This window comes from Rana temporaria, chromosome 8 (genome assembly GCF_905171775.1).
Source record: "Rana temporaria chromosome 8, aRanTem1.1, whole genome shotgun sequence".
NCBI classification, from domain to species: Eukaryota; Metazoa; Chordata; class Amphibia; order Anura; family Ranidae; genus Rana; species Rana temporaria.
This window is the reverse complement of record NC_053496.1, coordinates 78,402,752-78,422,430: the sequence shown is the minus strand read 5'-3', so window position 1 is coordinate 78,422,430 and position 19,679 is coordinate 78,402,752. Positions and strand designations below refer to the sequence as shown.

Sequence of the window (19,679 nt, the reverse complement as noted above, 5' to 3'; positions counted from 1 at the left end):
TAATTGCCCTGCTTATCAGTAAAGCAAGCAATAATAAAATCTGCTTTTAACAAGTTGTTTTTACACAAATCTATTCACAGGCCGCTATTATGATACAGGCTAGATCTTCTTTATTTTGGTTTACTATTTACTGTACCTACTGCATATAGACAAAAAAGCTCTGGAACATACTGTAAATAGTTAAACTCAAGAAAATGCAGCTTCTTTTCAAAGAAGATCCAATAACCTTTGTTAAACCTATATCCACTTTTCTGAAGGATATTCTTTTCTCTTTCACATGCTCAATGCATTGAGAGATCATGGTATGTCTTCAAAATATAATAGTATTTCCTGCGACTTCCTACTGTTCAACCAAATAGCTTTTGCTGGTTCCAGTTCTTCTCTACTGCTTGGAGTTGCTTCTAAATGTCAAGGTCTAATATATTCTGCAAACTGCTTGAATCTTGCATGTATATTTCAAAGTTCATATACCAACTAACTTAAGAAAGCTAAGATAGTGTATTTCTACTATCATTTAATTATTTTTTTAAATGTATTTTGTATTTGCCATGTTTAGTAATAGGCAGCATACTAAATAAATTGAAAGTATGGTTTTGTTTGTGTTTGAAGGTACACAGAGTAGTGTTTCTTTCTGTATCTTAGTAGACCACTAGGGGTACCATCTATGACTCCCCCTTGATCTAATAAAACATATTTCTAAATACAAAATATACTGTATATATTGGCGTTTAACACTCACTTTTTTACCCTGAAAATAGGGTAAACTGTGCCTGTGTGTTATACGCAGGGGGCTGTGGAAAGTTTTTAACCTGAAACTTCCCTCTTAACCACTTAACCCCCGGACCATATTGCTGGTCAAAGACCAGAGTACTTTTTGCGATTCGGCACTGCATCGCTTTAACTGACAATTGCGCGGTCATGCTACGTGGCTCCCAAACAAAATTGGCATCCTTTTTTTCCCCACAAATAGAGATTTCTTTTGGTTGTATTTTATCACCTCTATGGTTTTTAGTTTTTGCGCTATAAACAAAAATAGAGCGACAATTTTGAAAAAAAATCATATTTTTTACTTTTTGCTATAATAAATATCCCCCAAAAATATATAAAAAAACGAGAGCCGACGTATAGCTACGTGCTCTCGCGCAGGGGAGCCGACTTGCCGCCGTAAAACGACAGCAGCTGGTCGGCAAGTTGTTAAAGTTAGGGTGCGTGTTATACGCTTGTGCATGTTATACGCCAATAAATACAGTACATTTCTTCACATTTTTTCTTTGCTTAGAAACAGCAATTGGATCTTATATTTTTCATATATTGCTCACAAAATAAATGAATATGGTTTTCATCTGAAATGAAATGACCTGAATGTAATCATGACATTATATTAATTATATACTCATTTGCACTTTAAGGTAACTTTCAATCTTTATATTTTCCAAGTTAACACCAGTTGGAACCACGATTTATAATGGATTTGCGGATAAAGGCGCTACAGACATAGATGATGGTCCTAACGGCCAGATTGAATATTTTATCCAATACAACCCAAATGACACAGTAAGTGTAGTTTGGTCATTGCTAATATTGCATCTATTTACGTTTTACAGTATAAGGGAAAAAAAAATCAGTTTACACTATGTTACATATCTCTGCAGCCAGAAACATATGACTGTAGCTAGAATATTTTATGTTTGCAGGATGATTAAAATGACACTAAACTCATTCTTTACATTAGTCATTCTAAAATATCAAGTATCCTATAACTGTCTTTTGTTTGTTTTCAGTTTTCTGTTATTTCTGATCCCCTGCAGAATGTGACCAGAATTACATGAATGTGTCTGCAAGTAGCTTTATAGTTCACCTCAGGGCTGAGCAGGAAAGGGTGGTTACAATTTATATATATGGGGGGGGGGTGGTGGCTGGAGAATGAATGTAGCCACCCTAGAATAGGAAGTCTAACGTAGGCCATACACGGTCGAATTTCGAACAAATTTTCTTTTCAAATTCAGAACGTTCGTTTTTTTTGTGATCAGATGATGCCACCATTGATTTTCGAAATTCGGCCGACCAAACTTTCATGTTGCCGGGAATATTAGTTTCTCTCCGGGAATATTCTTTTCTCTCCGTAAATATTAGTTTCTCTCCGGGAATATTCTTTTCTTGCACATGCACATTTTTTTTCTATTACATTTCTCGCACGATTCTCCCATCATTGATCAGAAAATAGTTTGTTTTTCCGGAAATTTCCAACATGTCGGCAAAAAATTTGTTTGCCGCACGAAAATTGGATGTTGCTGCAGCCCACTAACGGAGCGAAATTCGTACGAAAATTCTTTGATACGATTTTCGAAAGAAAATTATTTCAAAATTTGTATCGTGTATGGCCACCTTAAGTCTAAGAATACACTATCAGAAAAAAGCTTGCATTGGAGAGATGACACAAAGGAAACAAGAGATATAATGGGCATTGCAGTTATAATTAGACATATCGCATTTATATTATTTTATAAAAAAATTGAGTTTTTTGTCACTTTCACAGTATAACAGGAAACCAGAGATTTCAGTGAAAAGCCTTTCAGCATACTATGTAAAATGTGTTGAAAATATTCAGGCTACAGCAATCAAACCTACAACTGAATACAAATTATTTATTTTCTATAGTAGCCATTTGTTTATCATAAGTCATAGTCAACATCAAAAAATATGTTAGGGACTGGATGTTAAACCTTATAATTGTGCTCTGTGTACTAATCTTGGTATTTGGTAGTGCTAGGAAACTCATTTCATGTGGGTAACAGGATGTACCAATTTGCCCATAAGGCTTCATTCACACAGCTGTAAAAAATTTATTGATGTCCTTTACATGTACATTGGAATACAGAAAGGGGACTTTTAGGGTGTCAGACAAAGATAATATACTACTAATATCATATTTAAAAATTCATATCAAATTTTATTAAGTGCATTCAAAAATACTTTTGTTTTTTAAAAAGAGATTTTGAATAAATTGATCTCATGACTTCATGCACAGTGTTTTTAGTCGGCCATATTGCAAAATCCTGTGGAGCCCTATAAACATGGGTCTTGCTCACAAACTAAAAGATAGTGTTAAATAATTTACACAACAAATAAACAGCTACACAGGCAATACTAGCAACAAGGACAACATCTGCCAAATTCAGTAATTAGGCGGCTAAGCAATTGGGCACATGAAAAGTGTTTATTTTTTCTTATAATTATGTTTTTACTGAAGTTGTGCATATGACAAACATTGAGGAAAATAAAGGCTGTGGCATTAATCAAAAGAAGAATGTTGATGTACAACTTACAGGGACACCTAATACAATTTAAAGCAGGAACAAATTAAACATTGCATATAATATCAGCAAGTCAGAGCGTAACAAAATATGTGGATGCCGGAGCTACTGTATGTATTGATGAAGGGGGGGGGGGGGTAAAATTGTAGTAGGCAACAAGGGATAAGGCAGGTGATATTAGGTGATCTTTGGAAGAGAAAAGTTGCCATATTCGGATTGGTCCCCCAAATATCCCAACATTCTCCGGATGTCAGCCACAATGTGTAATGCCGCGCACACACCATCACTTTATGTGATGAAAAAAAACGACGTTTTAAATCATGAAATAAAACAACGTTTTTGAAACTTCATTTTCAAAAACGACGTTGCCTACACACCATCATTTTTTCAAAATGCTCTAGCAAAGCGCGGTAACGTTCAGCACTCTTTTCCATTGAAGCTAGCTTCATAACTTGCTTCTGAGCATGCGCGGGTTTAAAAACGTAGTTTTAAACGTCGTTTTGCCCACACACTATCATTTTAATTGACACAAAAAACGACGTTTTGAAAAACGAGACAAAAAATTGAAGCATGCTTCAATTTTTTTTTTGTTTTTCACAAGACATAAAATGACGTTTTCCTCCACACACGGTCATTTTAATTGACTTTTTCAAAACGTTGTTTTTTTTCATCACATAAAGTGATGGTGTGTACGTGGCATTAAAGTTGGGATTTGGTAGGAAGATCAGTGGACAGCCAATAGAGTGGGATGGCCCCCTGGCAGCAAGGAGATTATAAGTTTTGCTTATTTAGGGACACCGGAGAAGAGAAGACCTAGTATATAATTAACAGGGTCTAATAAAAAAGGTCCTTGAAACTAATTTTGATGTAATGACAGTGTAATTGTTCCAGAAAAGTCTTAGTCGTGAACACTAACCAAAAAAAAGAATACTTAGATCCTAGTTCAAGATTACAGCGCCAGCACAACGCAGAAAGAAAAGGGTCTTGGCAGTGTAATACCTCTGGAGTTCTATACCAGAACATTATAATTTTTGAAACAGTCTATCTTTGCACCACATTTCTAGATGATTTAAAATCAGAGGTCCATATCTTGTCCCAAAGAAGCAATGACATTGGTCTCTGGAGGACATATGCCCATTTGCGCACATATGAGTGGGTTTCCTCCATGAGGGTGGTTGTTTCATGAAGAATTTTATAAAGGGAGGAAATCAAATGCAGCTGATAAGGGCTTTGAGCGCAGATATATTTAAAATGTGTAGGTTTATCCAAGGTGAGGGAGGGGGATAGGGACCAAAAACATGCTTATTCTGCAGGTCAAAAAAAAAAAAGTTTGGGAAGATTATATTTTTCCTGAAGATCCTCAAAGGTGCACAGCTTACGTGATATAGGGAGGACTAAAATACACAGCTGAAAAATAGATGCATGTGACCAAGGTGACATAGGGTCAAAAGAAAAACAGTCAGGTAAAGTCGAGTTAAAAAGTATATTAGAAAAGGGAGAGCATAGTGAGGAGAGAGTACTTGTTACAACACTTTTCTATATCGCTAGAGTTAAATGACATAAAAGCAATACACATGTGTTTTAAAATATCATCATTGCATAGTGATGGTGACTACACCAGGGAGCATGGATGTCCTTGGTAAATGGAGCCTCTCTCAATTTCAGACCAACGGTTAGGGGGATGATAGCTAGACCAGGAGACAACATCTGTAAGTGAGTAGCGTAATAATATTTTATAATATCAGGTGCTCCTAGGCCACAACGTGATTTTAATGAAAACAGCACAGAGCTGGCTATACGATGGGACCTACCATTCCATATGAATTTTAAAAACGTTTTGTTGTAATGACTTGAATTGAGATATGGGAAAGGCCACTGGGAGGGTTTTTTAAAGTAGTAGAGTAGTAGAGTAAACTAGGCAGAATGGACATTTTAAGGACATTTACCCTACCTAGGAGAGAAATTGGAAAGGTGGTCCATTGATGTAGAGAGTGGGTAATATCCTAAAGTAATGGGGGGTAGTTGCCCAGGTATAGAGTATGGTTATATGAACCCCGAGATATTTAAGGAAGTGGGAGCAGGTATATTGTTGTCGGAGGAGAGCTAAAAGATCTGGGGGGATATGGACAGGTAAAGCTTCCATTTTAGTAGTGTTGACTTTATACCCTGACAGAGCTACAAATGAAGACAATAGTACATGTAGTGATGTATGGAGAGAAGGGGGCTAGTTAGTGTCAGCAAGATGTCATCTGTACAGAGAGACAATTTACAGTAGGTGCCTCCGATTTTGTATATCCAGCGCAATGGGATCACGCTGGATATCGCCACTGGAGGCTGTGCTTCTCGCGCTTGCTACCCCCACGAGATGCCCTGCATCCATAGGAATCCATTGGGGGCGGCGAGCGGGAGGAGTGTCATAGCTCGCACTGGCTCCCACGACAGGGATCACGGGTGGTCAATCTCGCCGCTAGCAGAGGCGAGATCGACACAAAATCGGCAGCACCTACAGTATATTCCCGACCTTGCATCAGGACTCCCTGGATATCTGGGTGGGATCTAATGGCCTCAGCCAGGGGTTCCAAGCAGAGGATAAAAAGCAAAGGAGAAAGTGAACAGCCCTGCTTAGTGCCATTAACCATGGAGAACTTGGGTGACAGAAAGGAAGACAGTTGAACCTGGGCAGTAGGATGGGAATATAAGGCAGTTAATGCAGTTAATGCATTTAAAAAGGACCATTAAGGCCATAATGGAACAGGGTAGCGAATTTATTGTCGCCAGCTAAGGTGATCAAAACCCTTTTGGGCAACAAGGACCAATGTAGGGTGGGGGAATCTGTTTATGAGATCTATTGTTTGTCTAGTATTATCGCTAGCGTGTCTAGCTGGTACAAAACCAACCTGGTCTTTATTAATCAGTTTCGGAAGTAGCTGAGTCAGTTTATTGGTCAATATCTTTGTGAACATTTTATAATCTAAGTTTAGGGTTATAGGTTATAACTGTTGGGAATAGAGGGGTCTTTGCCAAGCTTGGAGATGACAGAGATATGTGAAAATAGAAAAGAAGGGTGAGGGATTTTCCCCTGGAACAGGGAACTGTAAAGGTGTAACAGATGGGAGGTTAAAATTAGAATGAGCATTTTGTAATAAGAGTAGGGGAGCCCATCTGGCCCCGGTGATTTATGAAGCAGGAGGTCCTTGACTACCTGCAAAAGTTCTTCAGGGGAGATATAGCTGCATTATGGGAAGCTAGTTTAGTCAGATTAAGATTTGCAAACAACTCTTCAAATGTGTCTTGCTGGAAGGGGAAATGGTTTGTAGGGGTTAGGTAATTATACAATTTTTGATAGAAATTCCCAAAGATCTTGGCCAATGTGTAAGGGCAAAATGTTGGGATGCCGTCGGCCTACATAAGCATATCAGGAAAATAGTGAAATGGGCAGGGTCTGAATCTGTTTACTAACATCCTATGTGGTTTGGAGGCGAGATACTGTGGGGCAGCACAAGAGCAATCACTCGGAGGAATGCAGTTTTCTGAGTAGTGAAACTTTAAGGATGTTGGTCTCCCTCTTCAGATGAGAGCCCACGGATATGCATAACCCTCTAAATAAAGCCTTATGGGCTTCCCAGAGCGTAGATGCCTCTTGTACAGAGCCCACATTGAGTTGGAAAAACTCTGTCAGGTCTTTCGCCAGTTTATCTTTAGTGGTCGAAGACTGGAAGAGGAGGTCATTAAGACACCAATGGCAAGTTCTAGGGGCAGAGGTGGACAGGACTACATCCAGTGTTATAGGGGGGTGGCCTGACCAGGTAATTGGGGCAATATCAAAAGCTACAGTACAAGTCAAGGTGGAGTATGTATACTGTCTATGGGTAGGGTGTTTGATTCTCCAAGAGTAAGTAATTTGTAGGTTCTAACACATTTGCGTAAATAAGTAGCCTGGGAAAGTACTCTTTGTGAAGGGGTAATATAGAACAAAGACAGTCTATCCCTATTTGGAGACATGACCATGGTAAAATACCTACCAATAATCATGTGGGGTTGGGAGAAACGATGGAAGCTTTCAAAAACCTCATTGATAAATTGAATTTGACCTGTGTTTGGGGCATATGTATTGATAAGAGTAAAGGAGAAGGACATATAGTCACAGTTCAGGGTAGGGATGAGCCGAACACCCCCCTGTTCGGTTCGCACCAGAACTTGCGAACACACCAAATGTTCGTGTGAACTTTAGAACCCCGTTAAAGTCTATGGGACTCGAACATTTGAAATCTAAAGTGCTAATTTTAAAGGCTAATATGCAGGTTATTGTCCTAAAAAGTGTTTGGGGACCTGGGTCCTGTCCCAGGGGACATGTATCAATGCAAAAAAAAGTTTTAAAAACGGCTGTTTTTTCAGGAGCAGTGAATTTAATAATGCTGAAAGTGAAACAATAAAAGTGAAATATTCCTTTAAATTTCGTACCCGGGGGGGTGTAAAGTTAGCATGTGAAATATCACATTTTTCCCGTACATAGAACTGTCCCTGCACAAAGTGTCATTTCTAAAAGGAAAAAAAGTCTTTTAAAACCGGACTTGCGGCAATAATGAATTGTCGGCTCTGGCAATTCAGAGAGAATTCATTCATAAAAAAAAAAAAAAGTGTGGGGGTCCCCCCAAATTCCATTACCAGGCCCTTCAGGTCTGGTAAAGATATTAAGGGGAACCCCGCCGTCAATTTAAAAAAAAATGACGTGGGGTTCCCCCCAAGTATCCATTCCAGACCCTTCAGGTCTGGTGTGGATTTTAAGGGGAACTCCACCCCAAATTTTAAAAAATGAATAATAAAAAAAAAAAATGGCGTGGAGTTCCCCCAAAAATCCACACCAGACCCCTTATACGAGCACGTTAACCTGGCCGGCTGCAGAAAAGAGGGGGGACAGAGTGTGGCCCCCCCTCTCCTGAACCGTACCAGGCCACATGCCCTCAACATGTTGATGGGGACAAGGGCCTCCTCCCCACAACCCTTGCCCGGTGGTTGTGGGGGTCTGCGGGCCGGGGGCTTATCAGAATCTGGAAGACCCCTTTAACAAAGGGGACCCCCAGATCCTGCCCCCCCATGTGAATTGTTAATGGGGTACATTGTACCCCTACCATTTCAAGAAGGGAGTGTAAATAGTTGGAAAAAACACACACACATCGTAGAAAAAAGTCCTTCATTAATAAAAAAAATAAAAAAAATCCAGCGGTGGTAATTCACTCGGTTCCGGCTCCCTGCTCCAACGTTGTCTGTATCCAGTGACGGGTGATCTCCGGTCCAGCGATGAGAAGATCTATCCATACAGAGCGCAGCATCGCCGACCTCCTCTCTCCGCTGGACACAGCCCAGCGAATAACGCGCTGGAGCTTTTGACATTTCTTATATAGGGGAGGCGGGGATACCCGTAATGTGACCCCGCCCCCTCTGACGCACCCTCTGCTACATCACTGGGGAAGCCCAGTCTTCCCCCTTGCGTCAGAGGGGGCGGGGTCACGTGACGGGTGGCCCCGCCTCCCCTACATAAGAAATGTCAAAGCTCCAGCGCGTCATTCACTGGGCTGTGTCCAACGGAGAGAGGAGGTCGGCGATGCTGTGCTCTGGGTGGATGGATCTTCTCATCGCTGGACCAGAGATCACCCGTCGCTGGATACAGACAACATTGGAGCAGGGAGCTGGGACCGAGTGGATTTCCACCGCTGGATGTTTTTTTCTTTTTTTTTAATTAATAATGGACTTTTTTCTACGGTGTGTGTGTGTGTGTTTTTTCCAACGATTTACACTTCCTTCATGAAATGGTAGGGGTACAATGTACCCCATTACCAATTCACATGGGGGGCCAGGATCTGGGGTCCCCTTTGTTAAAGGGGTCTTCCAGATTCTGATAAGCCCCCCGCCCGCAGACCCCCACAACCACCGGAAATGTGGGGATGAGGCCCTTGTCCCCATCAACATGTGGCCTGGTACGGTTCAGGAGAGGGGGGGCCGCACTCTGTCCCCCCCTCTTTTCTGCGGCCGGCCAGGTTAACGTGCTCGGATAAGGGGTCTGGTGTGGATTTTTGGGGGAACTCTACGCCATTTTTTTAAATTTGGGGTGGAGATCACCTTAAAATCCACACCAGACCTGAAGGGTCTGGAATGGATATTTGGGGGAGCCCCATGTCATTTTTTTTAAATTGACGGCGGGGTTCCCCTTAATATCCATACCAGACCTGAAGGGCCTGGTACTGGATTTTGGGGGGACCCCCACGCTTTTTTTTTTTTTTTTTATGAATGAATTCTCTCTGAATTGCCAGAACCGACAATTCATTATTGCCGCAAGTCCGGTTTTAAAAGACTTTTTTTTCTTTCAGAAATGACACTTTGTGCAGGGACAGTTCTATGTACGGGAAACATGCGATATTTCACATGCTAACTTTACACCCCCCTAGGTACGAAATTTAAAGGTATATTTCACTTTTATTGTTTCACTTTTAGCATTATTAAATTCACTGCTCCCGAAAAAATGGCAGTTTTTAAAACTTTTTTTTGCATTGATACATGTCCCCTGGGACATGACCCAGGTCCCCAAACACTTTTTAGGACAATACATTGCATATTAGCCTTTAAAATTAGCACTTTAGATTTCTCCCATAGACTTTAACATAGTGTTACGCGGCTTTTCGAATTTGCCGCGAACACCCCTAATTGTTCGTTGTTCGCCGAACAGGCGAACAGGCAATGTTCGAGTCGAACATGAGTTTGACTCGAACTCAAAGCTCATCCCTAGTTCAGGGCAATATAACAACCATGAGGGTCAATGAAAGTGTCATTAAATCGTAAAGGGCAGGACTCTCAGAATCGCTACCCCTGCCTTCCTACAAACATCCAAGGAGACAAAGAAAGTAGGAAAAATTTTATAGGCAAATTTGAAAGAACCACCAGCACGGAAGTGGGTTTCCTGAACTAGGACTATATCCACCCTTGAGGATGTCAATCCCCTTAATCAAGGGTTCAGGGTGATGGCTTGATTCTTGCAGCAATGTATTTGCTTCAGTGGGTTTCCTATATGTATGGGTATTGATTTTTCCCCCATTATAGATATATGCAGATCCAGGAAGGGGATGGTATTACAGACACCAGTATATGTCAATTTTATGTTTCTCTTGGTTCCATCCAGGATATAAAGAAACCTTTTAAGCTTCTCCTCATCCCCCTTCCATAACACCAGGATATTGGTGAGCCGTACACCATGTCAATTTCTCATAAGCCCAGGTTGAGACCCGCATAGGCTGGGGCTATTGTTCAGAGCCATAGTAGCATATCAAAACAAAGGCAGAGGTTAGCATAAAAATCTCAGTCCCTACTGTAGGCCTAGCGGAGTGATTCGGCTTAGCTTACCTTGCACACTGCCTGACTCCTTCAGCAAGTAAGTGCTGAGGGAATCAGGCAGAATAAGAGCATTGGCAAACTGGCAGGCTTGGGGCAGCCTGGCTGGAAGCGATCAGTGCAGGCAGCGTCAGCAAAGTCCATGTGATGTTCATTCAGCCAGCCCAGCAATAAACACAGAGGGATCTCCGGTAGTGGCAAGTCTCAGGAAAGGTACAGTCATGACATACACATGCCCTGACAACTGCCTATGTTCAGGTAAACAGTAGGGAGCAGCCAAATGTGATCATCATTATCACCATGATGATAGTCACACAGTACAGGTGCTTTGAGCCACAGCACCTGTTCTGTATGATTATTATGATGACAATGATGATCATTGAAGGTAGGGCAGTGAAATGCATCCTTAAGCCAGTCATAGATGGTTCGAATCGTGGGCGGTTTAGCAGTAACCGTCCGAGATTCAAACCATCTGTGGGCAGGCTGATTGTACCCAAGTCGATTGTTGTATGACTTGGGTACAACAAGCATGTTGGTTTTTACATGTGATCATTGCTAGTGGCTATTAAAGCTGTGTTCTCCTAGTGAAGATTACTCCCCTCCACCCCTCCACCACGGAGAACACAACAGCTCCATGGAAAGGATTCCCCTATCAACACTGACTGTGTTGATAGGGGAATCAAGTCATTTTCTGCTGGAAAAAAATTGCATCATCTATGGCCTACCTTAGGGATGGACTTTGCTTTGCTTAGTTGGGGATCTTAGATGTGAGGGGCATTAGGGTGGGGTCAGTGGAAGGGCTGTGGGGGCCCTGTCAGGCTGTACAGGGCCCCATGATTTCTAACAGTGACCCTGAATGTAGATATTCATTTCAGTCTATAGAACTATCCTAATATGGAAGCAAATGTAAATGATTTTAGATGAATTTCGCTTGGCAATCTACAGGATAAGTTCTCTAGGCACTGGAGGGGAGGAGTGCCTATGCGATGCATCCTGCTAATCCCCTTCTCAGTAGCTTCTCCTTCAGAATTTTACAAGCTTTGACACAGAGAGTGATAGAAGCTTTCTCTGGAACGGGAACAAAATATTGTGGGCTATAATATAGAAGGAAACAAACAAAATAATTAACAAAAAGAGTGCACAAAACCTCTGACCATAAAAATCACAGTGAAAGTAAACAATAAAGTAGGGCTCCACTTGGGTCCAATATAAACAATCTTGTGTGAGAATGAAAGTCCACTCCCGAAAGAATATTTCAGGGTTCCACAAGGGGGCCAGTTTAGAATCTTGTGTAAAAAAGAAATGCCACAGTTCCACATGTTTTAGTCCCAACCACCTCAGACATACTGTAGATATATGAATTTCCCAACCGGATAACCAGGATTTCCTGTTAATAAGAGATCACTAGCGAAGAATACACCTAATACGAATCACACCAGGATACAGTAACAACCTCCACACCTACCAGGTCCTCCACTGGCTGTCCAGAAAGCACAATTTTCTGCAGTAAGATTCAAATGAAAAAACAAAGGACCATAGAGTAATATTGCTAAAAATACCAATTTATTTCAAGCAAATATACTCACATGCATCTCAGGGTAACAAAAGCTCACAGACATTATGCTGCAGTACCGTGGAGCCCTATATATCCCTTTGGGATTGGATTTTCATTTATATTATAGCATTGTTTGGTTTTTACTGACTATGTACCGTATTTGTTTAACCACCAATAAATTATTTTATTGGTGGTTTTATTTATTGATGTTGATATTATTTATCACTTTATTGTTTGTATTCATTGTGATTTTTACTCTCAAATGTTTTGTGCACTCGTTTTATTAACTATTTAGTTTTTTTCCTTTACCAGAAATATAGTGAGCGGCATTACTTTCTAGCACTGAGCACATAATTATTTGGTGGTTTATTTATTATCTAGAAGGAGGTGGGAAAGGTTTGGAGGTACATTTGGTTCCAACATGGAGATTCACTTCTTTAATACTCAAAAATAGATATTTCTTTGAAATCAAACAAATATAAAGATTTTATTCGTTAAGCACATAAAGAATTTTTTTTTTATTTTTTGTTTTAGGCCTCCCAACAGACCTTTGATATTCCCCTCACACTGTCTGGAGCAGTTGTCTTACGGCGCAGGTTGAATTATGAGGAAAGGACACGGTATTATGTCATAGTACAAGCTAATGTAAGTTCCACAATTTCCTTACAAGCACATTTCAAAATGTTCAGCATGTTTCTCATAATAACACTGTACATTAAAGTTGTAAAGTTTTTTTTGTTTTATTAAGATAACAAACATAGTTAAGACAAAAAGTGCTATGTTTAGTGTTAACTGATTAAATATGTCAAAAATGGGTACAAATGCGCAACCTTTTATGTGCAAATAAAGATGCAAGTGAATAAACTTAATTTCAATTGTTCAGTGTAGTAGAAAACACAAACAAAGTCCACTTGAAGGTGGCTGAAAACACAGCCAACTTTGATCAACCGTATGGGTAAGAAGCACTCTTCACCCAGACTGCAGAAATGTTGTATAGAAAAGCTGCTTACCAGATCTGATGGGTCCCTATCACATCATCATGTAAAATGCAGAAAATACAAAGAAACCAGCAGCTAGTGAGCATGGATAAAGCTTGGGAACCCCTTTACATCAAACCAATAATTCGGTGTGTGTATGTACTGTATACATCAACAATGGACTTCTCTTGTTTGCTTCCCATGGGACTGTTAAATATTCTATTGAAAGGGCTTATTTTTATTTTTTACATCTGTTTAATAAGAGCAGAAAATACTTGTTAAACCCTGCTATAAATCTAGTAATCGTGTAACTTTGTGTGCTCCCTGCTGTGCTCAGTTGGCATTGTTCCCAGTGCTCTGTATACACTAAAGAACACCTCTTCCCTATTTTATAGAGAATAGGTGAGGGGAGGGGAGATGTTCTTAAGTCCCAAAAAATATATATCCTAGGGTGACAATGCTGCTCCTCCATACATACAGTATAGTACAGTGAGTAAGCATTATCCTAGGACAGGAAATGTGTTATATGGCAGGATCATCAGGTGGGAATAAAATGGAAAGTAAAACTAGTGCAGCCACCACATTTAGGGACTGGTAAGCTGCAATATATAACATTTTTACTATTGGGGTTAGATACACTTTAACAATTGCATTGTTCTATTTTGTTATATATTGTATAACCACTAATAAACAGAAATGGGTAGCATTATAATCACAAATCAATTCCGTTTGAAGTGTTCTTGTTACTAAGGCTGGGTTCACACCTAATATGGATGTAGCTGATAGCAGAGGTCTAGTACATCCCTGTCCTCCATTTCAGGGACGAATCAGGCCCAATTTTTTGCTTGAATTCAGATCTAAAACGGAGCAAAAGACTCACAGGACCCCTGTGCAATACGCTCCACAGTCGCAACAGAGATGTGTGAACTGGCTCCATTGAGAGCCGAGCATACTCTCCTGTCATGCAAATTTGATGTGGGGTAACCCAAATCCAAATTGCACTAGTGTGAACCCAGCCTTAAGTGGCACATCCCTTACAAAATGTAACCATGAGTTCAAACCAAATAAGATTTTAATGCTCAAAACCCAGAAATACTCTAGTAAAGAATATTGAAAACAATGTGGTTATTCTTAAGGCCCTGTGTAGGAGCAGCGCAGTTCATTGTTACAATGCAACGTTTTTATTGTCAATGCTTTTTTTTAAATAAGTTGAAATTAGAAGCTGATTGGTTACTAAGCACAACTCCACCAGATTATGTGTGCAACAGTTATAGTAACTCTCCCCCAAAGTGTATGTTTCATTGTTCATAACCTAGAGCCATTTTGGCACAAATATCTACAATAACAATGCATTTCAAAGATATATTTTTTACTGAATATGCCTCATCTATGTTCCCTTTTTAAATGTATCAATTCATTTGTTTAGTCCTCTGTAAGTATATGTGTAGAAGTATACTATGGGATAGATTTACTAAAAGTGGAGCACTCAGAATCTGGTGCAGCTGTGAACATTAGCCAATCAGCTATTAACTTCAGCTTGTTCAATTAAGCTTTGGCAATAAAACCTGGAAACTGATTGGTTTCTATGCAGAGCTGCACCACATTTTACACCATGCAGTTTTGGTAAATAACCCCCTATGTCACACAAAAAAATTGTATACTGTATTTCATACTATGTGTTCACGGTAAACCATAGCTCATTGTGTTTCTCAAATTCTTCAGAAACCTGTAATGAAGAAAGCCTTTATAATGGAAAATAGGCTTCTACCAGAGACAGGGATATTGCATTTTTTCCTTCATGCACCAGAATGTTATTTTCCATACAGCAGGGAGCTGTACACTGCAATCATATAAAAGCTGTGACGATTTTTTACTTCCCATTCTTTATATAAGAAGAGTCTTCTTGAGATTTCATTGCTGTCATCTAACAGTTATCATCTCACTTAAAACAGCAAATATGATCCTCTCTTTTCAATCCCTTCCTTTTCAACTTCTTAAGAATTATTGGGGGTGATTTTTCAAGGTTTCTCAATGCTTGAAATATTTCAGTCGAGGAGGAACTATGTCAGCCCTCATTGTTCTCTTGTTGTTCTTATTATAGGAATAATTACCCCCCGACTGTTATTTTACCCTCTCCTCTCTATTGGTTATGGATCTTGCAACAAGTAGATGTTTAAGCTTACCGCAGCCCTTCTATTTTGTAATCAGCATTCTTGGATTGTGCTGTTTGTTACATGAGGTGGTGTTTGTGTGTACAAACATTTTATACTGATTTGAATTGCAAAGCAGACAGCTTGCTTCATGCTTAAAAGGGAAAACGCAAAAATGAATTCCTTTTTTAAAGGCTATGGCAACCAGCGCGGTATTACATATCAGTGAAATTATTTTTTATTTTTTTCATTTTTATTTTTATAATGTGTCATTTTCAGAAGTTAATCATTAGCAATACATTTTTAACCTATTTTTTACCTTCATTAAAGAAGACCTGTCAAGAAACAAACATGAAGGTTACCATTTCTGACCTCTCCATCTTTAAATGCTAGTTGCTTGGATTTTTTTCTTTATTACATTAAGTCACTGTTCAAAGCAATTATGTAAAGGGGGGTTTTGAATTTTCTGTAACTTTCTAATTGGCATACTTGTTCTAGGTCAGACAGTAAACAGATTGAATCCAGTGAGCCAATGTAACAGTCAAGCCACTAGGTTTTCCAAAAGGATGTCAGCTATTTTTTTTTTATAGCAGGTTTAATTTTAGCAACAAGAAGTTATTTTGTCTTTCAAGTCTCCTTTTTTCTAAAATGGCCTTATATTGATAATTATAATTTTGTAAAGGTCCCTAATAACTGTAACAGTTATGTAGTAAGGATTAGGGATAGGCCGAATACCCCCTGTTCGGTTCGCAGCTGAACTCCCAAACAGGGGAAACTCGAACGATAAACCCTGTTGAAGTCTATGAGAGCCAAACAGGAAAAATACAAAGTGCCAATTTTAAAGGCTTATTTACAATTAATTGACCTTAAAACAGGTATGGGGGTTTGGGTACCTGTATCAAAAAAGAAAAATTAAACTATAGTTTTTTAAGAGCAATGATTTTAATGATGCTTAAAGTGCAACCATAACAATTTAAAAATCCTTTAAATATAGTGCCTGCCGGATCCCCTTAATGTGTCTGTAAAGTGGCACATCTGAAGTATGAATACAACATAAGACAGCAAAAACGACATTTCTAAAGAAAAAAAATTGTCAAATCCCATTTAAAATGACTGTGGTTACAATTGCCAGCACCCGGATACTGAAAAGATAGTCCATACTATGCCCTCTGGGTCTTCTGTGGATTTTAAGGGGAAATTAGAAAGAAAAAATTATGTGGGGCCCCCACCAAAATCTATACCAGACCCTTATCCCAGCATGCAGCCTGAGAGGTAAGGAAAGTTGAGGGGGTGAATGAGCAAGCACCACCCACTCCTGAACCATACCAGGCCACATGCCCTCAAAGCACCTTTCTCTTTCGTTCATGGACGGACACAGCCTTAATATTGACAAAGTGGGTATTAGTCTTCCTTTAGGAGTGACTAGGCAGAATGTGTTAACAACATCAAAGCTGAACAGCCTCGCCCAGGGGGCGATCCTGCTGGCTATATCCCCTCAGCCTGCACTCAGCAGCTCAGTTTTTTTTCTGCCTAGCTAAGAAGAAGACATGGCTCCCTTCAGGCCGATAGGCCTGGTGGTTTATTTTAAATTTTTATTTTTTTGTTTGCTTGTTCCTGTGATCTTCGATCAACTGACGACTGGGTGACGGGCTGCATCCCAGATCCTTGTAGTCTCCCCAGTTTCAGCCATCGAGTGTGTGCCGACCATAGCTATGTGCTGGATTGTCCACGACAAGCCTGTCGCTCTACGGGGGCTGGTGAGCTATACGCTCCAGGGCATGCATACGACGGTCTATAGGGCAGAGTCGCAGCATCCGGGCCGACAGTCACCTCCGTCACCATGCGGAAGAGGGTCTGTCTGGGATGCTTCCAGCACAATCCTGCAGGAAGGGTAAGTAGTAATCCCCTGCTTCGCCAGGAAGACAAAGCTGGGCATTCCTGGAGAGGTGAGTAAGAGGGTCTATCCTCCATTCCCACTCCCTTCATTCCCTCCTCCCTAGGCTCACTGAACTAGGCTGGCTGCTGGGGCGGGGGTTCACCTGGGGGGCTTTACCTGTGGGGAACTATACATGTACATCCACTAAATAACATGTTATGAGCTGCCATAAATAGATCTGCTTACCTGTGTGTCCTGCTCCATGTGAGAGAGAATAGGATAAAAGAAGAGGGTGAAATGTTTGAATTACCTTCTTGATCCTGGCCTGCATGTGAAACCCACAGCAGATGATGTATCCAATGGATCGACATAGAAATGAAAGTCTCCTGCAATGATTGGAAACAAAAGCAGCACTTCTACCTTTTGTATTAAACATCCACGGCTGAATGGGTGGATTGTGGTCCACTGAAGAATGGAAGATTGCCGACATCATGGTCAAGTGCAGAAAGACATGAGCTTTATTAAGACATCAGGGTATACCCCTCAAACAAAGGCCCAAATGTGCTTCTTCTTGTAAATGTCTTTTTTGCCAGATTGGTATATATTTGGAGTGTCACTACCTCAAAAGAGATTCCCGGAGACTTCCTTAACTTCTCTAATCAATGCCTTCTCTTCACCTCTACAATCCAATGACCATGAATGCCTAGTCTCACCTCCATGCGATTGAAAACCTGCTCAAGATCTGCATGTACCACAGGAATATCAATCTTTAAATAACGTTCCAATTTATTCAACATCCCCTGCCAAATCTTCTTTAGTTAAAAGTGCACTTGTGTATCCTGGGGCGCATCTGTAGAATTATCAGGGATATTTAGGTGCCTGGAGCAATGCAGACTGATAGACAGAAAGTAGGGAGCAGGAAGCGAGACACCTCACAAGCCAGGGATGAGCCAGTGCACCGAAGGCTATGCAGAGAGAGATTTCTACTCTGCAGCTATATTTAAACAAGCTCTAAGAGGGTGTGCAGGGAACAAGGAGGAGGAGGTGAGGGGCCAGTCCACAGATGAAGACATAAAAGGAGACTAAGGCACTGCTTTACAACCGGAGGTGAGCCCAAATAGATGGGCTGTACTGGAGATGTTCAGATGCTGTATGCCGAGCAGTGTATGTGAATGGCATTAGAGAATCAACAGGCTGGAGCCATGCACTGCAACTTAGGAAGAATGAGTCTTTATAAACAGAGTGGGGGTTGTGTGAAGGCAGAGGAGCAAGGGCACCGCTCTTAAAAGTGTAAATCTTGGCTGTTACATCGGCAGTGGAGAGTCAGCCTTGGCCTGCATTACACCATCATGACCAGCATCTTACACAGGCCATGCCCCTTATATCTGTCACTCTTTTCACATAGAGCTTTATTTATTAACTCAATACATTTTTAACTTTTAGATTTAGTAGGAATTTTGTAAGTTATGTTGTGTATGTGTTTGTTCTTATCTTCTGGAGGGGGCTGTCAGTTAGACTGTACAGGGCCCTGTGATTTCTAACAGCAGCCCTGGCTGGGAAGATACTGTATTCAGGACCAGAGTTCACTCAGTATGAAAAAGGCAAGGATAGGCTTACTTAATAATGCTTCATAAGGGTTTTTATGGAGTTTTGTGTGGATCAATGTACAAATAAGACTATAAACCTGTGGTGATATTCTGTCCACCACTGGACAAGTGCACTAAATATGGATCATGGTACCTTCATTGGTGCATCCACAGAAATAGGTGGAAGGGTAAATCATTATAAAGTGTGCAAGTCGGGTAGAAATACCTTCTATATAACATGTTGGGTAAATTTTCAAGAATTAGAACATTTCTGGAACTTTTTGCAGTATCTTTCCAGACATTCTGCCAATCTGCTGGCCAGGAAGGATATTACATCCTGTATCCCAATAGAGTTTAGGGGGGCTGGTAGGCATTCATGTTTTAGAAAATGAATGAGTCATAGTTTAAATAAATTAGTCCCAAAGTATGTGGATTAGACCAGCACTTAGTTTCAAAAGAAGATAGGAGAAAAAGAGAGGAATGATAGCAGAGGAGGGTATGTGTATGGAGTGTTTAAATTGGATATGGCAATAATGTTACCGTAAGGGCATATAATGAGTAGGGATGAGCCGAACACTCTGAAGAACAGCCAAAATATTAGTGCAAACACACGAACACTGTTAAATTTCTATTGGACACGAATGTGAAAAATCAAAAGTGCTCATTTTAATGGCTTATATGCAAGTTATAAAAAAACTGCCATTTTTAAAACTTTTTTTGCATTGATACGTGTCCCCTGGGGCAGGACCCAGGTCCCCAAACACTTTTTATGACAATAACTTGCATATTAACCTTTAAAATTACACTTTTAAATTCCTTCTATAGACTTTTAAAGGGTTTT

The 19,679-nt window shown here is 40.3% G+C and overlaps 1 protein-coding gene across 6 annotated transcripts in view; it reads left to right on the top strand.

The window, feature by feature from the left end:
* PCDH15 (protocadherin related 15) overlaps positions 1 to 19,679 on the top strand; it is a 1,266,541-nt gene that overhangs the window by 498,371 nt on the left and 748,491 nt on the right. For all 6 annotated transcript variants that reach the window (XM_040362073.1, XM_040362072.1, XM_040362074.1 and 3 more), the window contains 2 exons: positions 1,438 to 1,554; positions 12,784 to 12,894. In XM_040362073.1, coding sequence (XP_040218007.1) covers positions 1,438 to 1,554; positions 12,784 to 12,894 — 228 coding nt within the window. The remainder of the gene's footprint in view (positions 1 to 1,437; positions 1,555 to 12,783; positions 12,895 to 19,679) is intronic.